This window comes from Physcomitrium patens, chromosome 24, assembly GCF_059467195.1.
Source record: "Physcomitrium patens ecotype Gransden chromosome 24, ASM5946719v1, whole genome shotgun sequence".
NCBI lineage: Eukaryota > Viridiplantae > Streptophyta > Bryopsida > Funariales > Funariaceae > Physcomitrium > Physcomitrium patens.
Genome location: NC_143433.1, coordinates 10,117,448 through 10,133,120, shown reverse-complemented (window position 1 = coordinate 10,133,120; position 15,673 = coordinate 10,117,448). Strand labels below are relative to the sequence as shown.

Here is a 15,673-nt window from a genome sequence, read left to right as displayed (position 1 = left end):
TTGGTAGTAAAATATGTTGTATGGTAATTGAATTGTTCTAGCCATATGTAGTATCCCCAATCCGTTTAATTTGTACCCACGAAATGTACTATGCATAGACTCATATTTTTACTCACATGTGTGGCTTATGCATGCTTTATGGAATATAACACCATGTTGAAGAACATCTTAGAGCCCATTGTTTATTTTTATTTTTATTAAAAAATATTGCCAAAATATATCTGTAAATTCTGTATCTTATTCCAAAACAATTAGATTTGATACTCCACAAAGTATCAATCAAGTTTTGCAAACAAAAATTATAATTTTCATAAATACAATCCATTTTCCAAGTTGGCACCATATACACCAACTTGCCAAAGCAACCAAACATCCCTGAAAGTAAGTCATTTCCTCAAAAGTTGAGAAAAGCTTGTAACAGAATCTTAAAAAGAATATATTACAGCCATGGGAAAATACAAAAATAAATAATAATAATAATAATAATAATAAAACACTCACACACACAACAAACCAATTAACACTGCCAAAGAAAAGTTTTACAAATCAACGTTGAAAATAAAAAACAAAAATAATCTCAAACTATCTAACCAACCATACACGCAACGATCTAACTAACTTTCCAGTTAACAAGTAAGGTCGACATGGAAGGAAGCGTAGGAATAGAGGGTAGTATAGAGGGGACTATAGAGGGCGACGGTGGGGACGAGAACGGGGACGAGGGCGGGGTTAGCAGAGCTAGCTTGGAAGTTGCAGTGGCAGCAGCAGCATCTCGACAGCAGCTTTGAGCAAAAGGGGGGGAGAGAGGGAGCAGCAAGCTACCATAGCCATGGACTTTCCTTGCCTGGCCTGGCCTGCGGCGTTTTGGACTGAAGCGCATGCATGGCGGAAGCAGACTGAGATGCTAAATGAGCGCGGCTCACCGTCCGAGTGGAATTCAACACAATACAATAAAAGAGAGAGAGAGAGCACAGCAAAAGCAACAAACCAAACTATAATTCACCTCGGCACACGCGAGGCAGCGAATCCCCACGTTGCTGGCTCCCTTTCGTTTGTTTGTTCTTGTCGCGGTGTTCTCGGGGCTTGTGTGAACTGGGCTCGGATTTCTCGTCGGCATCTCGAAGTTGTGTGCAGCTCTTGGTTTGTGTGTGTTGTGGGTCAGGCATGTTAGGGTTCCATCGTCATTGTTGTCGTGCAGCTTAGTAGGTGTGGGCTTTGAAGGGAGGCAGAGGAGTAGAGCGGAGGTAGAACTCGTTAATTTTGCTGGGGTCGTGGAATTTGATGCGGGGGATGTATTAGAAGAAATTTGAATGGCGATGGGGGTGTTGGTGGGGTGGTGTGGGTATGGCTCCTGCAGGAGGTGCTGATTTGGGTTGGTGATTCGCGTAGAGGTGTAGCTCGGAGATGTGGCTGTTGCGGAGTTTTTGAGTGGATATAGTGTAGTTTTTCGTGCGGACAAAATGTAGTTTTACTTGCGCACAATTTAGATGTGTTGCGTGTGGAGAGGGGGAAAGTGTTGCTGGAGTATTAACTTGGAGCTGTTTGGTGCGGGCGGATGGGGTGGGAGAGAGTCACAACGTGGGCTGTGGAGTCTGTGATCTGCGTTTAAGGCTGTGAATTGCTTAAGGGGGAGCGATCTTTGCTCTTGGATTTTTGTGAGCTCTCGCGATCCGGTGTATACGGTGCTGAATTTTGAGCAGAATTTGTGACGGTGTTGGTTTTGATCGGGATGCTTGGGGACGGTTAAATTTGGCGAAGGTGGTGGGGTGGTGAGATCGTGGACTGTAGTTTGGGTGGTGCGTTTGCGCCATCTTCCAATGAAATAGGTGTAGAGCGGGAGATAATTTATTCAGAATGGCAGATCTTAAAGCAAGACTGTTGCCGCCTCGGCCACCAGGTGCAGCTGGCCCATCGGAGGGGATTTCTAAGAGGCCGGAGACGTTGAAGCGGCCGTTATTCCAAGGTATGGAAGGGGTGTCGCTGAAGAAACGCGGCCATGGAGTGCGGTCTTGGATCCGAATCGATCCTTCAGGGAATACTCAAATCCTAGAGGTAGACAAAGCCTCGTTAATGCGACGTTGTGATCTCCCCGCAAGGGATTTGCGTCTCCTTGACCCACTTTTTGTGTACCCGAGCACAATCCTTGGGCGCGAGCGAGCCATCGTGGTCAACTTGGAACAGATTCGATGCATTATCACTGCCGATGAGATTCTCTTGCTTAATTCTATCGATAGTTATGTGCTGCAGTATGTGACTGAGCTGCAGCGTCGGCTGTTTATGAAGAATCGGTCTGATATTGCCAGCCTCAAGTGGAGCCAATCGCCCGTTGATTATACACTTTCTGGGGCTGCGAACGGTTTCGATGTGCCACTTCTTATGAGTTCGGATGAGCGGAAACAGACGTTGCATGATGGGGATATGTTTAGTGGCTCTTCGGCTGATGACCTTCCCTTTGAGTTTCAAGCTCTTGAAGTCGCTCTCGAGGCTGCTTGCACGTTTTTAGATGCCCAGGTGCGCTTTATTTCGTCCTTAAGCAATTAAAATGTTCGATCTTCGGGACTACGTACTTCTTCTACGTTTGGCTGTAGAGCTACACTTTCGTTTCCAACAGATACGAGCACTATTTTGTGCTTTTAGAAATGGCTGTCGACGTATCTAGAATGTGACCACTGTGAGATGCGTTTATCGTTTATTTTCTTTCCACCTTGGTTTAGAGAACGTCAACTATCACTCTCGCAACACGGCATTGCAGAATCTAGATTTTCCTTCTGCTTCGCCGTATAGTTCGTGATTGTTGGAATATCTCTCTTGTTTATTTCAAGCCATTACAGTATTACTGTGCTGAATCTTGTGCACCTATCTTCTTTTGGAGCTACCCCCCCCCCCCGCACTTTCCTCTCTCTCTCTCTCTCTCTCTCTCTCTCTCTCTCTCTCTCGCGCGCGCTCGCTTCCCCCTTCAATTAATTATGGGTGAAAGAATAAGACGTGTGCTTTCTCACATTTGAGCGACCTATGAGTGTGTTTCCAAGTAAGTTTTATTAGCGGCCTCATTATATCCCGTTCATTTGAACGCAGGCTATAGAGTTGGAACAGGAGGTCTATCCAGTTCTTGACGAACTAACTACCAAGATCAGCACACTTAATCTTGAGCATGTCCGTCGGTTGAAGAGTCGTCTTGTAGCTCTAACAAGGCGTGTGAAAAAAGTAAGTTTTCGTAGTTTTTACTTCAAGTGCAATGTCCTGCAAACTCTGTTGCGATTCGCAGTAGCAACGCTTGAGAACCAAATCGAACGTGTTAAGTTTGTGGATTATTCTTAAATGACCCATGTGCGTGTGTAGGTGCGAGATGAAATCGAACAACTTATGGACGATGACAGTGACATGGCAGAGATGTATCTAACAGAAAAGAAGGAGCAGCATGCAGAGTATGCCTTTTTCGACCAAAAGCTTGGCTCACATTTGAGCTTTAACTATGTTGGAGCAGGGGGTTCAATGTCGGCTCCTGTTTCCCCTGTCGGTTCTCCAGTTGGATCGACATATCATTCTTCTGTGGATAGACGTTTAGAGAAGAGCTTAAGTCAAAAGTCGAGGCATGATAGTATGAGTAGTTCCAGAGTAACTGGAGTGGAGGAGCTGGAGATGCTTTTGGAAGCATACTTTGTTGTCATAGATGGAACTCTGAACAAGTTAACTTCGGTAGCTATCCATCCATCCCCCCCCCTTTTTTTTTTTTTTTTTTTTTTTTTTTTTGTGTGTGTGTGTGTGTGTGTTAATGGGCTGGCAATGGGTTTATATATCGTCTCATTCTCTGAGGACGTTTAGGTCCTTTTTCAACATCATGGACACATGGAGTGATGCGTTTGTGGTGGATGCATGCAGTTGAAGGAGTATATAGATGACACTGAGGACTTCATCAACATACAGCTGGTAATTACAATTCCAGCTCTCTTGTCCTGCATTCACTCTAACTAGATTAAATGGAATCCAGATCCTTTTAATACGATTGTGTATCAAGACATAACATGCTTCTCAATTTAACTTTTATTATCTTATCTATATGCAGTTCGGTACAATGAGATGTGTGACATACAGTAAACTCATGTGGACTTTGTTATATTGTTCCTTTTTCATTAGTCGTAATGTCCTAGTAGTAGTTCTCGGATACTATAAATCACTAGTTTCTGGCTTTGCCTACTGTTCCAAAACAATCAAGGGCGTGCATTTATATCAACATTTTTCTTTTTCTTTATTTTTTTTTTGAATTTAATCTGCACGTACTAGTGAAGAAGATGCAGTGCTAATTTTTGTGGCTGATGGGTATGTTTTCAACAGGACAATGTGCGGAATCAGCTGATCCAATTTGAGCTTTTGCTCACAACAGCAACATTTGTGTTGGCCATCTATAGTGTGGTGGCAGGTGTGTTTGGAATGAATATTCCAATAGCCTTGTTTGATGAACCAGAGTCCTTTAAATGGGTTCTGATTATTTCTGGGGTTGGTGGCTTCCTAATTTTCATAGCATTTTTATGGTTCTTCAAGCAAAAGCGCTTGATGCCTTTGTAGTCATTGTATTCTTACGTCGTTTAGTATTTTTGTAAAAGTGTGAGAAGTGTTCTCTAATTTCTGGAGACACCTTGAGCAGATTTAACTTGTTCAAAGGTACTCGTGAACTCGTTTGTAGAGTTATTCTGTGCGCTCTACGCTTCAAATTACTTGAAATAGCGCATCCCAGTATCATAGAGATAGAACCATTACACGTTCCACATTTCTTTGTTAATACCAAAGGCACATTTGTCAAGAAAACATAGATTCAGGTTGAGGAAAGTCTCGTATTTTTAAAAGTCTTTACTTTACATAAAAACTCTTGCTGAACCCTTATATCGGAGGGCCAAGCTATTTTTTTCCAATGGTTGGGAATTGAAGTTCGATTGTAGTTTTGTCAATCTCTTCTCTCTGTACAATTGAATGATTTTGAATCGTATCAACACAACTTGGTTTGAATTGATGCCTCTTTTTTAATTCCAGAAGTGTCAATCGTTTGTGCGATCGTCATGTTTAAAGTTGTCATTTTCCCAGTTTTTCAGGACAAAATTTTAGACTCTGAAGTTCAGTCTTAATTGTTCATTCCTTGATTTATCTATCACAAAATTAAATGGATCATCGCTTTCAAATTTAATTCACAACATATTGGTTTAGTGCGATAGGTAAACTTTTTTGCTTTGTGTCAATTTGTTGACAGTATGAGTTTAAATCCAAACATGTATTTTTAGAAAAAAGTGTAGGAGTTTAAATTTGATCTCAACAATGTATTAAATATGTGAGTAGCAACTGCATAGGAATGTGGTCCATGTAAAAATTAGAAAAACTATCACGTTGTTTAATTCTCTTCTTCTTTTTATTTTACTTTTTCAATATAAATTTTCAATTGTATATAAATAAATGAATAAAGGAGTACAAAGGATGTTATTCAACTTTAGATTAGATTTGCAAACGTTATTTTTAATTTTAGGATTGATACAAATTGGATTCATGGAAAAATTGATTTATATGTAAGCAAACCAAGGACAAAATCGGATTTTTTAAAATTATTTTAAATACTCAAGATTTGAGACTTTCAAAATTTTTAAATTCAAATTTTACAACTAGTTTTGCATGAATTAATAAGAATTAGTATTTGAATTTTATAATTATATAATTATAGCTTTTAGAAAAAAGTAATTATTTTCAATATCATAATATTATGAATGATCATATGTATATATAATATATTATTATCTTTGATATAGTTTATTATTCTTATTATATAATGATCATATTATTATTCTTATTATTATTATTATTATTATTATTTAGCATTTTTAGATATTGAGAAAGTTTTTTTTAAAAACATATAATTAAAATATAATTATAGTAATATCTCATAAAAGATGAATTATAATAAAATTTATTTAAATGGTATTACTTAATAAATATAGATTAATAATAAATATTTATTTTTATTTAATTTTTATTTTAAAATTAACATATCAACAAAGTTTATTGATGTATACTAATAATTAATTATATATATATATATATATATATATATTAACAAGAACTTATTATTATTAAAAATTTGTAGTTTTTAAAAATAATTCAACTTAAATAATTTTTTATTTTATATTAAATTTGTATTTTTAATTATATATATATATATATATATATATATGTTTATTATTTTTTAAATTTTATTTTAGTATAATAGTAATAGAATGAGTTTGCATTACTAATTATTATATTATTTGCATTGTGATTTATTAAGATAGTCAACAATAGTAGTAACATTGGCAATAGTAATAATAATGATATTAGTAATATTAATAGTTGGTATTAGTGGATAGCAATAAGTATATATGTATACACAAAATTCAAGATTTAGTATCAATAGTGCTAAAAATATTTATTTGAAATCAAAAGTTATTTTTCTTCTAACATATGATAATTTTAAATTTAAACAAACACGTTTAATTTTAAAACTATATTTATTTATATATGTATAGAAATAATGCACATAATTTATATTTCTTAATTGATATTTTTTGCTTACTTAATAATACTTTTTGGAATAGAGATTGTTGCTAGGTCATAAATTTATAAACTTTGTTTTTACATAATTAGTAAAAAAATAAAAAATAAAAAAGAAGAAGATAAAATTTTAAAATAAAAGTACAGATAGAATCACAATCTTATCACTATATTGCATAGTTTTAGAAGTCTTTGTCAACTTGAGTTCTTCTTATGGTCTTTAAAATTTTTGACCAAATCCAACTTTTATAATATATCCCACATTTTATTGTTTTGTTAAAAAGGTCAATTATCATCAATCAATTAGAAATTCCAAAGCTTTTATTATGCATCTAATTGCTCTTGTAGATAAAGATAGTGCATGCAACCTTGGCATGCATTTCATTTTTCTATCAATTAATGTTAAGTTTGTTTAAATTATATTCTTCAAAACATGAAGCAAAGTGATAAAATGACCGAATTGCTTATTTTAGTGGCTTTACATTAGTCAAAATTTAAAGTTAATTCAATCATTTTTTATAAAGTAGGTGATGCTTGTGCATGTGCATTGTAAAATAAATCTAATTTCTATTTAGCCAAATACATGATATATTATAGACTTAATTCAATGAGACTAAAATAAAATATATTTACAACCATCTAAAAAAAATCCACTATGATTACTAAAAACAAAAAGAGCCATAAGATTTTGAGTTTTCAAAATATTTCTTGCTTGAAGGAATAGAAAAACATAAATACATGCTTAAACCTAAGACTTTAGCAAATATAATATAAAGTCACTTTTTAGTTCCAACAACAAAAAAATAAACATAAGAAAAATACATAATACATATCTCAAATCATTCATCACTTTTGAAACTTGACTTGTTTTATTAGTCTAATTATATTTTTTCAATTAAATCATTGTAACAATATAGAACTTGGATCCAATTTTGTTCCGAGCAAGGCAAATAGAGCTAGGATTATTGATTATCATTTTTATCTACAATCCTAAGTGTCATAGACATCCATCTAAGGAAGGTTCTAGAAGGTTCTAAAAGTTCTTAGAACTTCTTCAAAGGTCTTAGAAGAATCTAAAAGATATTAGAAGATTGTAGAAGGTTCTAAGAAGTTGTTAGAAATTGTTCTTTAAATTGCTTGACTCCCAAGAAATATAGAAAGTCACAATAGAAGGTATTAAAGGTTTTTTCACATTGAAGTAATAAATAAGATACTCACAAAGCATCCTAAAAGGACTTGGAGGCAAAATCTTCCATAAGGAGTTACCTTAAAGCTTCTTAATTCTTTGTATATATATAATTATCAAGGCTAAGAGGCTCCTTAGTCTTGACAAAGCATATCTTGTGGTTTAGTTTGGACCTTCTTGTCTTCTTCTTGTTCTTTTGTTGCATAGCTTTGACCTTGTTAATGTATTCTATTATCTTGTTATAGTCTTGTATAAGTTCCTTGATTTAATATGTAATACATAGCAAGCAAAGCTTCAATACTAGTATGACTTTTCAAATAAATAAAAATCATTCTTTCCTACCAACCTTAAACATATACTATCAAGTCTAACTATGGCAGCTTCATTTGAATGGCTTAGTATTCATTTCCAAAAAATTATAAAATATATACAAAATCTCACAATTAACTATTCAAACAATTAAGATATCCACTTTACTGTGCTTAAATACTCCAAAATCCTGCACACCTAAATACCCCTTTCACACATTGATACACAACAACCCCCAATTCCACATCCATATCAAATTCATCCATGCAATCAAACATTTGTCTTTGGTTTGCATTATCTATCATATTGACTTACTCTCATACTCCACTATCACCTCAAATCAATAAAGTGGAGTATTACAATCATGAATAAAATATGAAATTGTATGATCTTACATAAATTGTAAAACCTTGCATAATTTTAAAAAATTCCATCCATTGAGGTTATAAAATTAGAGTACCTTTGTATATCATTATAAATTCTTACCATCTTTGTCCACTTCTACCTAATAATTAAACCAAAAAATTATCTTAAATAATTAAAATTTTTAATAGAAATTTAAATCAATATTCCAAACATAAATTTCTACCCACCCATTCCACCCATCCACCCATCCACCCATCCATGAGATAGTTCATCCAAGTGGGTAGAAGGCAGAGAGACACGATCCGGCCATGGCTGGCTATGGCGAGAGATGGCGCAACCTCGACCAGGCACTGCGACGACGACGACAACGACGACCACCACCACCACCACTACGAAGAAGGAGAAGAAGAAGAATTAGAGGAAGAAGAAGAAGCATTGTGGGTTTACAAGACAGATGATGATTCTGGCACAGCACAGCACAGCCACAGCACAGCCATAGCTAAATCATGGTTTCACTCCACACCAGCTTCTAACACCCCTTCCTTCCTTCCTTCGTCTCCCTCCCTCACTCACTCCGCATTCTTCTTCACTTCAATCTATCACTCCAACATTTCCTCCATCACATTCTTTGGGCGGTTTTGTTTCTCCTCGCCCTTCGCCATGCTGCTGCAATCATCGCGAACGTCTTTGCTTCTTCCCGTTTCGAATCTCGCATTTGCTCGTTCTCCTTCAATTTTCCTGCCCCTGGGCCAAGATGGGTTCACTCTGAGGAGGTCAAATTTGACGCAGTCTTCGAAGGGGAAATGGATTCAAATCGTGGCGAATTCGGCAGCTGCGGCAGGAATGCCTGTTTCTCGCACGGCTGATCCTAAGAGCATGCAGTTGCTATTTGTCGAGATGGGTACGGGATACGATCAGCATGGGTGCGTTTGGTTTTTTTTCTCGTCATTGCGTCTGCTTTTAGGTCGCTTGGATCCAGGGCTTTGCTCAATTTCGAATTTCATTTGTGGAGCAATTTCGCTTGTCATTGTTGTGACAGGGCTGTATGGGATCGTTACAGTATGAATGTTTTGTGGAGATTAGTACGCTGTTGTTGCATTGTGAGATCTTTGTATGATCATCCTTGACAAACGTTGGCAATGGACAGGCAAGATGTAACGGTGGCTGCCGTAAGAGCCTGTAAAAACGCCATCAGTTCAAATTCTATACCTGCGTTCCGAACTGGTAGTTGATACACCTATTCTGCAGATGTTTTTCGTGTAGCCTCAATTTGTCCGCAGATGGCTTTCTAGAGCATTGCCTACTGGCACAATTATTATTTAATTTAATTTAAACTTAAATTTTATTGTCCTTTTTTTTAAACTCCACTTGCAACACATGCAATCCTTGTTTGTCTTTTATCTTTTGACTCGCTGGACCATGTACGAACCTAATTTTTTTTCGATCAGGTGCGCTTCCTGGCATAACTTATCAGCAAATGAAATTGAAGGTGAAACTAGGAGTCCCTAGCTCTGTGCAGAAGGATTTGGACATTGAAAAAGTGAAGGCTGTCTTCCCATAGTAAGTCACGGATACATCACTCTATTTGGAGTGTTAATTATGTGCCGCTTGTATTACCTGAAACTGTTGTCTGATGGGATTTCGCTGAAAACTACGATGGGAAGGGGTTGAACATCTGATCAGTTATCTGGCTTGCATATCTGGTTTCCAATTAGGTTTCTGTTGCTGCCCAGGTTTTTGCATCTAGGTCTCTTGCTCAGAATATGTTAGGATTCATCAATTACCAATTCCTCAATCTCTACTAATTTTTACAGTTTTGTTTTAATCAAGCTACTTCATATAATTCCTTTCCAGAGTTACTGTCAGATTCTTTCGAGATTATTCCAAGTTTTCCAACGCACCCATCTTCCAGTCCGTCATCAAGCAGACAACTATTTAGAAATTCAGATGACTTATTTGGGTAGTCAACACTGCATATTCCTACTGATGCATCATCCTCACACTGAGGATACGAAGATACTGAACCATATCTGGGGTTCCACTTGCAGTGGCGAGATATTGGATGTGGAAGTTGTGGACGGAGGTCTTATATGCTCAAGTGGTGTTGCCCTGGAGGCTATGGGAGACAAGAACGATGACTGTTATGTAGTTAACGTCGCTGTGTATGTTGGCTACTAGAGCACATAGCTCATGACAGCTAGTTTTTCAGGTGAGATTACACATCCATTGATCTGCTTGTGTGATATGTGTCATTCTATCTTTGAAGAGTAGGCATTTTCGAGCTCTTTGCTTTTTATTGAACTGTCTGGATATTCGGTGAAGACAAAGCATCACTGAGGAGGAACAGAGCATTCATGAGTTGTTGCTAGAAGATTTTGTAGGTTGCTCATAAACCCTTATTTGTAGACACAAGCATGGTTTCAATACAGTTGAACGTCAGAATTGGAGCTTGTGGTATTTCTAAGTGGTGAATAGAGGCATAGCAATCTTTTCTTCATTCCTGTGGCCTTTTTTTCATTTTGTGAAAACTTATTGACAGTGGTGTGAATATGAATTATTTATTTCCTTTGCTGCGTAGATATTCCTACTTTGATATGGATATGAGGCTCTTTGAATTAATGTTGGTGAAGTTTATATTGAGCCCTACAAAGCCCAGAGGATGTATTCATGAAAGCCAGAAAATGAAACTAGAAAATTGAGAGCATCATTACGTGGTTTTGTATGATTTTTGAGTTAAAAAAAAAAAAAAAAAAAAAAAAAAAAAATCATCATTCCCACAAAGTGTTTGACATGATCATTATTGTCATTTCACTAACTTCACATTCTTATATGATACATGCATGGTATGATGTGTATCAAAATGTTGTATTAGCTGTGAAAGGCCATAGAAGAGGCAAGATCCATAGTATCTTTTCATTCTCATTCAAAGGTTATTTTATATGCACAAAGATGTATATGTATATATATATATATATGAATTTGGTCGGAACTTTATTTATTTGATATTTTAATGAAATCACTAGTTTGAAGGAAAGAAGTTTAAAGTAAAAAAGTTCAGTCTCATGAATAATTGAATGGTTGAATAAATCAATTATCAGGTTATATTACAAATGCCAAAACATAAAATATTCTAATTTGCCAAATAATGTTTCAATCATTAGTTCATGGTTTACACACATGTGCACATTCATTTTTTTCTTCACATTTATATTACAAAAACCCACTTTCCTTACATTTTACACCATCCAATATGCATCATGTATTATACACAAATAAATCATAAAGTCCATAATTCTAAACTCAAAATCTTTCTCATCCATATTCTTAAACTCAACATTGAGATTTCGTTATTTTTTATTTTTTATTTTTTTTTCTTTCCAATAGAATAATAAAAATAAATAGTCATTCTATTGCATGTAAATGGTATAATTTTTTTGTTTCATTCAATTGATATTCCAGAAACCATGAACACAATCCTTGATGTACAGGATTCTTTTTCAGTATAAAATGATTTTTACAAAAAAACAAGGCTAAAAAAAAATTTAAAACACACAAATTTTTTTTTAAAAAAATTGTTTATATGCTTTCAATAAATCCAGTGGGTTGTTTCTTGGGAAAGAAGACGTTGCAACGCCGGTAGAATGTGTCCCTAATGAGGGGCTTGCGGGCATGGGCAGGTTTTGCATAGTTGGCACCCCAAGCTGTGCTTCCAATGGTGTCACTTGAGCTGCAGTAGTCACCACTTTCCTTCTTCATGTATGGGTTGTTGTTGCAATATGCAATCCGGTGCGGGCAATAGTATGTTTGCTTATGGCACTTATGGCAATGAGTTGTGGTACACAAGCCCGCCTTACCCACATCATATACAAATTCTGGCCCATCAAACTATCTCCCATCCACATATCACTTTTATGTCAATGCTTGAAACTTTTTCTATTTTTATTTTGAATTATGAATATATATATATATATATATATATATATGTATGTGTATATATATAATATTATGTCATAAACTTATATTAATATTTTTTTTTCAATTTAACAAATTTTGGATACAAAATTTTGTAATAGTAAGGTTGTTATAAATGATTTGTGGTTAATCAACTTTTATTATTGAAATAATTTGACATATTTTTTTAAGTTTAAGAATATTATTGTTGTTTTTGTAGTATTTTTTATTATGTTTTTTGATTATTATTTTTTATTTTTTTAATTAACATAGAGTTTATATTGATGAAATACTTGGATACAAAAATATGTTCTATTCTTACTTTGGTAGGAATTCTCTTCCCAATCTCTGGATATTTGGCTGCCATTTCTTGAATTTTGGTTGCCATAGAATCCAACCCCTTCTTGGCAAAATACTTGTCTTTCTGCACAACCACAAATAATTTATTAGTAATAGTAAAGTGATACTACTACTACTACTAATAATGATATTTGTGGTAACAATTACGTGAATAAACCCATCAACAACTATGTTTTCCCCTTACACCAGCTCAAGATAAACAAAAGCTTCAAAACCTTATCAAACAACATCAGATTCTCGCGCTCTTTGCACATAATTGACCTCAAACTAAAACCGGCAAAGATATCATTCATAAACAACAATAACTTCCGGACAATTCATGGGCCTCCTTGTGTTAAGTTAGCAGAACCACACAGAAACGTACATCAACATTATGCTGTGTTTTAAAACGACTTGAAACAATCTCTAGAATGTGTGATCTTGACCACAAGAGCAACAAATTGGAGGTGGTACGAAAGAAAGAAAGAAAGAAAGAAAGAATGAATGAAGGATCCATACAGAATGCTTGTTTTGCATGCATTTTTCTTTTGCTTTTGCTACACATGTGTCAAATCATTTCAATAATAAAAACGGAAGTGTGAGAATGAGACGACTGTGAGCACCTTGAGCTGGTCTCGGTACTGCTCCGTCCGAATGGTGTTGCCGAATTCGTCCGTCTTGCTAAAGTCCGAGCTCAGGAAGCCCTTGTGCCTCTCCGGTTGGCTCTCCAGATACATGTTCTTGTCCACGTATGGGCAACCCTAAACCAAAAAAAGCAGAACAACAGAAGAACATTTGTAGAGGAAAAAAAAAGATGAAGATGAGAATTGGAAGGTGTCATCTCATGCTGCAACAACAGCAAGAAAAAACAGTCCAGAAAACACACATCTGATAGCATGAGGAAGAGAAGAATGGGATCGGGCCGGAGGCACTGATCGGAAAGGCTATGTGGAAAGTTCCACCCAGAAATGGTGCCTAGACTCAACAGCTTCTTCACCGAAGCGGTGACTAGGCTACTGTGGTGGTGGGCTGCGACCTTGACTTGGAACGAAGAACTTGATGCATTGGGATGTTTGGAGCCAAAATAGAACCCGTTGTTATTAAAATTGACAAGCGTTGCAGGAGGAATGATCCGAGGGTGGAGAGCTTTGCAGTCTGAAGTGGAGGTTCTAGGATCCATTACGGAGATTTGTGATGTGGGATTTTGAAGTGGTAGGGAGTGGAGTGAATCGGAAATGGGAACTGACATCGAAGACCCATGGATGCTCCTGCTGGAAGAAGATATGGTTGGTGCCATTGGGTTGCATGCCCTTCTTCGCGGTAGGGAGCGCGAGCTGCTTGCCCTTGTAGTTGCTCCGCTCCTCTGCCATCCATCAATCACCACACACTTCGTCATCTTCGTCACCGACAATCAATCGAAACTTCGTGACTATGTGGAATGCAGCCGCGGCATCATGTTGAATGCAGGGTGTCGCGCGGAAGAGATAGATAGCGAGAGAGAGCGGGAAAGAGACAGATCGGCACCCACCATTGACGTGCGGGTAAGAGAAGGGATCCTCGGCAGTGCCGAAGGTGATGTACGACGAGCTGTTGAACAGCCCGAGGAGCGCACGCTCCGTCAACAACCCGTTGTTCATCTCGTCGAGCCCGCTGCAACAATCGCCTACGACTTTCTCGTACAGGTCCCAACCAAGGGTTCTGTTCTATTGTGATGCTTTCCGAACAACCGATCGAAGCATACTTTTCCTGACACACATCCTCCGATTGTCTACCCCTCCGCGATCGCAACCACGAATCAGTTCACCAATCCATCGCAAATGACAAAAAGTATTGATTAACGATGTCAGAGACCTGATCCCCCTCTCAAGCTCGATATCAGTGCTTTTAAAATATAAAATTGTTTCCTCCTACTTCCTGTTATCTGTCAAGATCCAAATAGGTCGAGGCTTGACAGGGGCGGCACTTGTACTCTACCATGCTGCGACGGAAGCCCCGGGACTGATCAGACAGCGAGAAGCTGCTGCAGAGGCATGCGCAACTGCTACCAAAAGGGAGCGAAAGGGTGCGCACGGTGAATTCGTTCGAATGGCACTCATCGGCATCTACGTCTTTGTTGTCCATTTCTGTGTCTGTCTGCATCTAAAACGCCATGTTCGCATCATCCTTCGGCCGACACACCCCTTCGCCAGCGCAGCGGGTCCGATGGAATCCCGCCCGTGCTGTCTCCACGACCGGAGGGCGGCGCCCGCCTCCACTTGGGTTTGTGCTCCTCCTGGGGAACATTGCGGGAACGCTCTGCTCCCATGGGCACAACTTCACTCTTGCATGTCGGAGGGGTTCTAATTAGTATGTGTATTTTAATTCTTACAATGAAAAATAAATAAAAATATATTATCTCGATTCTTGAGAAAAAATTATATGTATTCTTATGTGTCATTTATTAGATTTTTAAAACTTAAACTGAACCATGATTTTTGCTTTTACAAGTGGTAATGGTATATATTTTTGGTTATATTTAATTTTTTAATATAAAAAAATATTCAAAAAAAATATATTTTTTTAATGTAAATACAAACTTGGAAAGCTTTGGGATGGCCTATAAATTATTGTAATTCAAAAACATTCCTCTAAAACATTTGTGTTATTTACATTTAATAATTATAGAATTGAGACCCCTTACTCTTCTTTAGAATTGATATTTTAAAGAAAGGGGAATCTCAAATCTCTAATTCATCTAAGATGTTTTGGTTTAAAAATAAATTTCTTCTATTAATTGTAAGAAACTTAAATATCATTATTTAAAAAATAGTTACTAAAAAATTATTATCCTATTATGTTGTTGAATTATTTGTATATATATATGCACAAAATTTAAAATACGACTTATTCTATTGGATCTTATCAGTTAAGATTATTATACAATGTAGTTTTAATACATGAGGCCATATACAGAGTTAT

The 15,673-nt window shown here is 36.6% G+C and overlaps 3 protein-coding genes across 5 annotated transcripts; 2 read left to right on the top strand and 1 right to left on the bottom strand.

Moving 5' to 3' along the window:
* The first annotated feature begins 1,010 nt into the window (after positions 1 to 1,010).
* Positions 1,011 to 4,943, top strand: LOC112277060 (magnesium transporter MRS2-1). 2 transcript variants are annotated; one of them, XM_024509041.3, is made up of 5 exons: positions 1,011 to 2,511; positions 3,076 to 3,204; positions 3,340 to 3,696; positions 3,880 to 3,927; positions 4,333 to 4,943. In XM_024509041.3, the coding sequence occupies exons 1-5, from the start codon at positions 1,855 to 1,857 to the stop codon at positions 4,561 to 4,563; spliced, it is 1,422 nt and encodes a 473-aa protein (XP_024364809.1). In that variant the 5' UTR covers positions 1,011 to 1,854; the 3' UTR covers positions 4,564 to 4,943. The 2 variants fall into 2 exon arrangements, with proteins under 2 accessions (XP_024364809.1, XP_024364810.1); XM_024509042.3 differs by lacking the exon at positions 3,076 to 3,204 and having other exon boundaries at positions 1,512 to 2,511.
* A 3,785-nt stretch (positions 4,944 to 8,728) lies between these two features.
* On the top strand, positions 8,729 to 11,129 carry LOC112276331 (uncharacterized). 2 transcript variants are annotated; one of them, XM_090247008.1, is made up of 5 exons: positions 8,729 to 9,348; positions 9,573 to 9,649; positions 9,874 to 9,985; positions 10,474 to 10,634; positions 11,004 to 11,129. In XM_090247008.1, exons 1-4 carry the CDS (start codon positions 8,744 to 8,746, stop codon positions 10,601 to 10,603), a joined length of 924 nt encoding a protein of 307 aa, XP_090103134.1. In that variant the 5' UTR covers positions 8,729 to 8,743; the 3' UTR covers positions 10,604 to 10,634; positions 11,004 to 11,129. The 2 variants fall into 2 exon arrangements, with proteins under 2 accessions (XP_090103134.1, XP_024363324.1); XM_024507556.2 differs by lacking the exon at positions 11,004 to 11,129 and having other exon boundaries at positions 10,474 to 10,922.
* Positions 11,130 to 11,846: 717 nt separating this feature from the next.
* On the bottom strand, positions 11,847 to 14,720 carry LOC112276332 (uncharacterized). The gene is made up of 5 exons (XM_024507558.3): positions 14,244 to 14,720; positions 13,963 to 14,078; positions 13,339 to 13,476; positions 12,699 to 12,800; positions 11,847 to 12,310 (listed from the first exon to the last, which is right to left on the bottom strand). Exons 1-5 carry the CDS (start codon positions 14,350 to 14,352, stop codon positions 12,002 to 12,004), a joined length of 774 nt encoding a protein of 257 aa, XP_024363326.1. The 5' UTR covers positions 14,353 to 14,720; the 3' UTR covers positions 11,847 to 12,001.
* Between the last annotated feature and the right edge of the window lie 953 nt (positions 14,721 to 15,673).

Coding starts and splice junctions, on each gene's coding strand:
- LOC112276332 (XM_024507558.3), bottom strand. CDS start 14,352: ATGAACAACGGGTTGTTGACGGAGCGTGCGCTCCTCGGGCTGTTCAAC. Junction 14,079..14,243: donor CTCTTACCCGCACGTCAATG/GTGGGTGCCGAT, acceptor GATGGATGGCAG/AGGAGCGGAGCAACTACAAG. Junction 13,477..13,962: donor AGCATCCATGGGTCTTCGAT/GTCAGTTCCCAT, acceptor TTTTTGGTTTAG/GGTTGCCCATACGTGGACAA.
- LOC112277060 (XM_024509041.3), top strand. CDS start 1,855: ATGGCAGATCTTAAAGCAAGACTGTTGCCGCCTCGGCCACCAGGTGCA. Junction 3,205..3,339: donor TAACAAGGCGTGTGAAAAAA/GTAAGTTTTCGT, acceptor GTGCGTGTGTAG/GTGCGAGATGAAATCGAACA. Junction 3,697..3,879: donor CTCTGAACAAGTTAACTTCG/GTAGCTATCCAT, acceptor GGATGCATGCAG/TTGAAGGAGTATATAGATGA.
- LOC112276331 (XM_090247008.1), top strand. CDS start 8,744: ATGGCGAGAGATGGCGCAACCTCGACCAGGCACTGCGACGACGACGAC. Junction 9,349..9,572: donor ACGGGATACGATCAGCATGG/GTGCGTTTGGTT, acceptor GGCAATGGACAG/GCAAGATGTAACGGTGGCTG. Junction 9,986..10,473: donor GTGAAGGCTGTCTTCCCATA/GTAAGTCACGGA, acceptor TTCCACTTGCAG/TGGCGAGATATTGGATGTGG.